The sequence below is a fragment of the Pyrus communis genome, chromosome 8 (assembly GCF_963583255.1).
Source record: "Pyrus communis chromosome 8, drPyrComm1.1, whole genome shotgun sequence".
NCBI lineage: Eukaryota > Viridiplantae > Streptophyta > Magnoliopsida > Rosales > Rosaceae > Pyrus > Pyrus communis.
The window spans coordinates 3840324-3842849 of NC_084810.1; the positions used below are offsets into that span (position 1 = coordinate 3840324).

At 38.7% G+C, this 2526-nt stretch overlaps 1 protein-coding gene across 1 annotated transcript; it reads left to right on the forward strand.

Moving 5' to 3' along the window:
• The first annotated feature begins 950 nt into the window (after nt 1–950).
• On the forward strand, nt 951–2285 carry LOC137741433 (epidermis-specific secreted glycoprotein EP1-like). The gene has a single exon (XM_068481150.1). It carries the CDS (start codon nt 951–953, stop codon nt 2283–2285), a length of 1335 nt encoding a protein of 444 aa, XP_068337251.1.
• Nucleotides 2286–2526: the final 241 nt, after the last annotated feature.

Genomic DNA, 2526 nt, shown 5'->3' on the forward strand with positions numbered 1-2526 from the left:
ATCGGGCTGGGCATTATGTATTTGATTCCCTCAATTTACTTTGGGTCACTTTTACCTTCCGTTTGGAATGCTGTAACCTTGTCTACTTAATTAATGAATGTTTCTTTTCAACCGAAAAAAAAAAAAAGAATTGAATAATAAGTTCTTTATGTCTTTCTTACACAGTTCAGAAAAGGATATTGTAAGTTGACATTTCTTAAAAATAAATAAATAAAATAAAATAAACTCTATGCAAGCGCTTGCTTTTTTGTTGACTTTTTAGATATACGGATCATGTAATCGTATGACTAGCTTTTGGCTAAGATCAAACTCAGGCTAGTTGTTTAGTTAATTGATCGTATGACTATAATTTCTGGTAGTGATATGTTGAAATTTTCAACCTACACAAACGTAGAATCCACAACAAATTGATTTGTAGGTAGTATTTGATCCTTTTAACATACACAAACATTTGAGAACAATATTCCATTCGAGAAAAAATTGTAGCAAAGCATATATACAATCATTCAGATAAAAGGCAACCCCAAGCCAACAAGGTTTTCCTTTATTGTACGTAGCCTTACCTTTACTTTTATAAATAAGTTGTTTTCACGACTCGAACACATGACATTTCGATCACAAAGGATCAACATTTATGGTGCGCATATATAGCCTCTAGGAATAACAAGGAATTGAAAAAAGGGGCAGTGTAATCATAAAAAAGTTATATAGGTTGCATTTGAAGAACACAGATTCATATTATAAATTCAACGGGATCATACGGGTTCTATATATACAAGTGCAGCTATGCAGAATTTGACCAAAATTGGCGTCTAAACAGTTGGTGCACATAGTTATGGCTATATCTTTAACAATATTTATGAAAGATCAAATCTCAGTCATCATTCCAATTTAAATTATAAATAAAGGTACTTAATTCTACTATCTCCACAACAAACCTGCACTCTCCAATGCTTTCACCTACATTTACCATGTCATCATTGCTTTCGCTATTCCTTTTCTCTCTATTTGCTTTCAATGCCCAAGCTCAAGTTCCCGCTAATCAAACATTCAAGTTTGTCAACGAAGGAGAATTTGGGCCTTACATTGTAGAATATGATGGAAACTACCGTATGCTTAGTGTGTATAGCTCCCCCTTCCAACTTGCCTTCTACAACACTAGCCCAAATGCCTTTACACTAGCTCTTCGCATGGGTACGACTCGCTCAGAGTCACTCAGACGTTGGGTTTGGGAGGCCAATCGAGGAAACCCAGTTGGAGAAAATGCCACCCTCGCATTTGGAGCAGATGGCAACCTTGTACTGGCGGATGCCGATGGCCGAGTAGCTTGGCAAACCAACACTGCCAATAAAGGTGTGGTAGGCCTCAAGTTGCTTCCAACAGGCAACATGGTGCTCCATGACTCGAAGAGCAACTTTGTCTGGCAAAGCTTTGACCACCCTACTGACACCTTGTTGGTGGGTCAATCTCTAAGGGCCGGAGCAGTGAACAAACTGGTGAGTCGAGCCTCCGAGACAGAAAACAAAGATGGACCTTACAGCATAGTGATGGAATCCAAGTCAATATCTTTGTACTACAAGAGCAACAACTCCCCAAAGCCGTTACTCTACACTCAGTTTTCAATTACAGATGTTACACCGGCCAAAAGTGTATTTGACCGTGTCACATTTAATTGTGCTCCAGAGACAGATGAGGGCCATGCTTATGACCTGACCCTACAATTTGAAGTGGTCAACCCTACCTTAGCGGGAGGCCACATTCTAGCGAGGCCCAAATACAATAGCATGTTGACATTCCTTAGGCTTGAAATAGATGGAAATGTCAAGCTTTACACTTACGATGACAATGTGGATTGGGGTGCGTGGGAGGTGACCTTCACTCTTTTCGATAGAGATAATTGGTTATGGGAAACTAATGAGTGCCAATTGCCCGAGCGATGTGGTACTTTTGGCCTTTGTGAGGACAGCCAATGTGTTGCTTGCCCATCCTCTAAGGGATTATTGGGTTGGAGCAAGACTTGTAAGCCTGAGAAGCTAACTTCTTGTGATGCAAAGAGCTTCCACTACTACAAAGTTGGAGGGGTTGATCACTTCTTGAGCAAGTACACCAAGGGAGAAGCTACAAAGGAGGCTAATTGTGCTAAGAAGTGTACTTCGAATTGCAAGTGTTTGGGCTACTTTTACAACAAAGATGCATCAAGGTGTTGGATAGCTTACGATTTGAAAACATTGACCAAGGTTGCCAATTCCACTCACGTGGCTTACATCAAGGCACCTAATCACTAATATAATATGCTCTAGATCATCACTTAATTTGTTTATTTTCTCAATGAGGTTTGAAGTTAAAGTGTTAATAAAATAATAAGTCGTTAGTGTTTCATTAATATAATACGCTCTAGATCTACATGTTGTGAACTTTAGTGTTTGTAATTTGATTATGTGCACCCCTATAATATAATCATCAACTTTTTTGGTATTTCACCTTTTCTGTGATGTTATTTGCACTATAAGAAAAATGGGCTAAGAA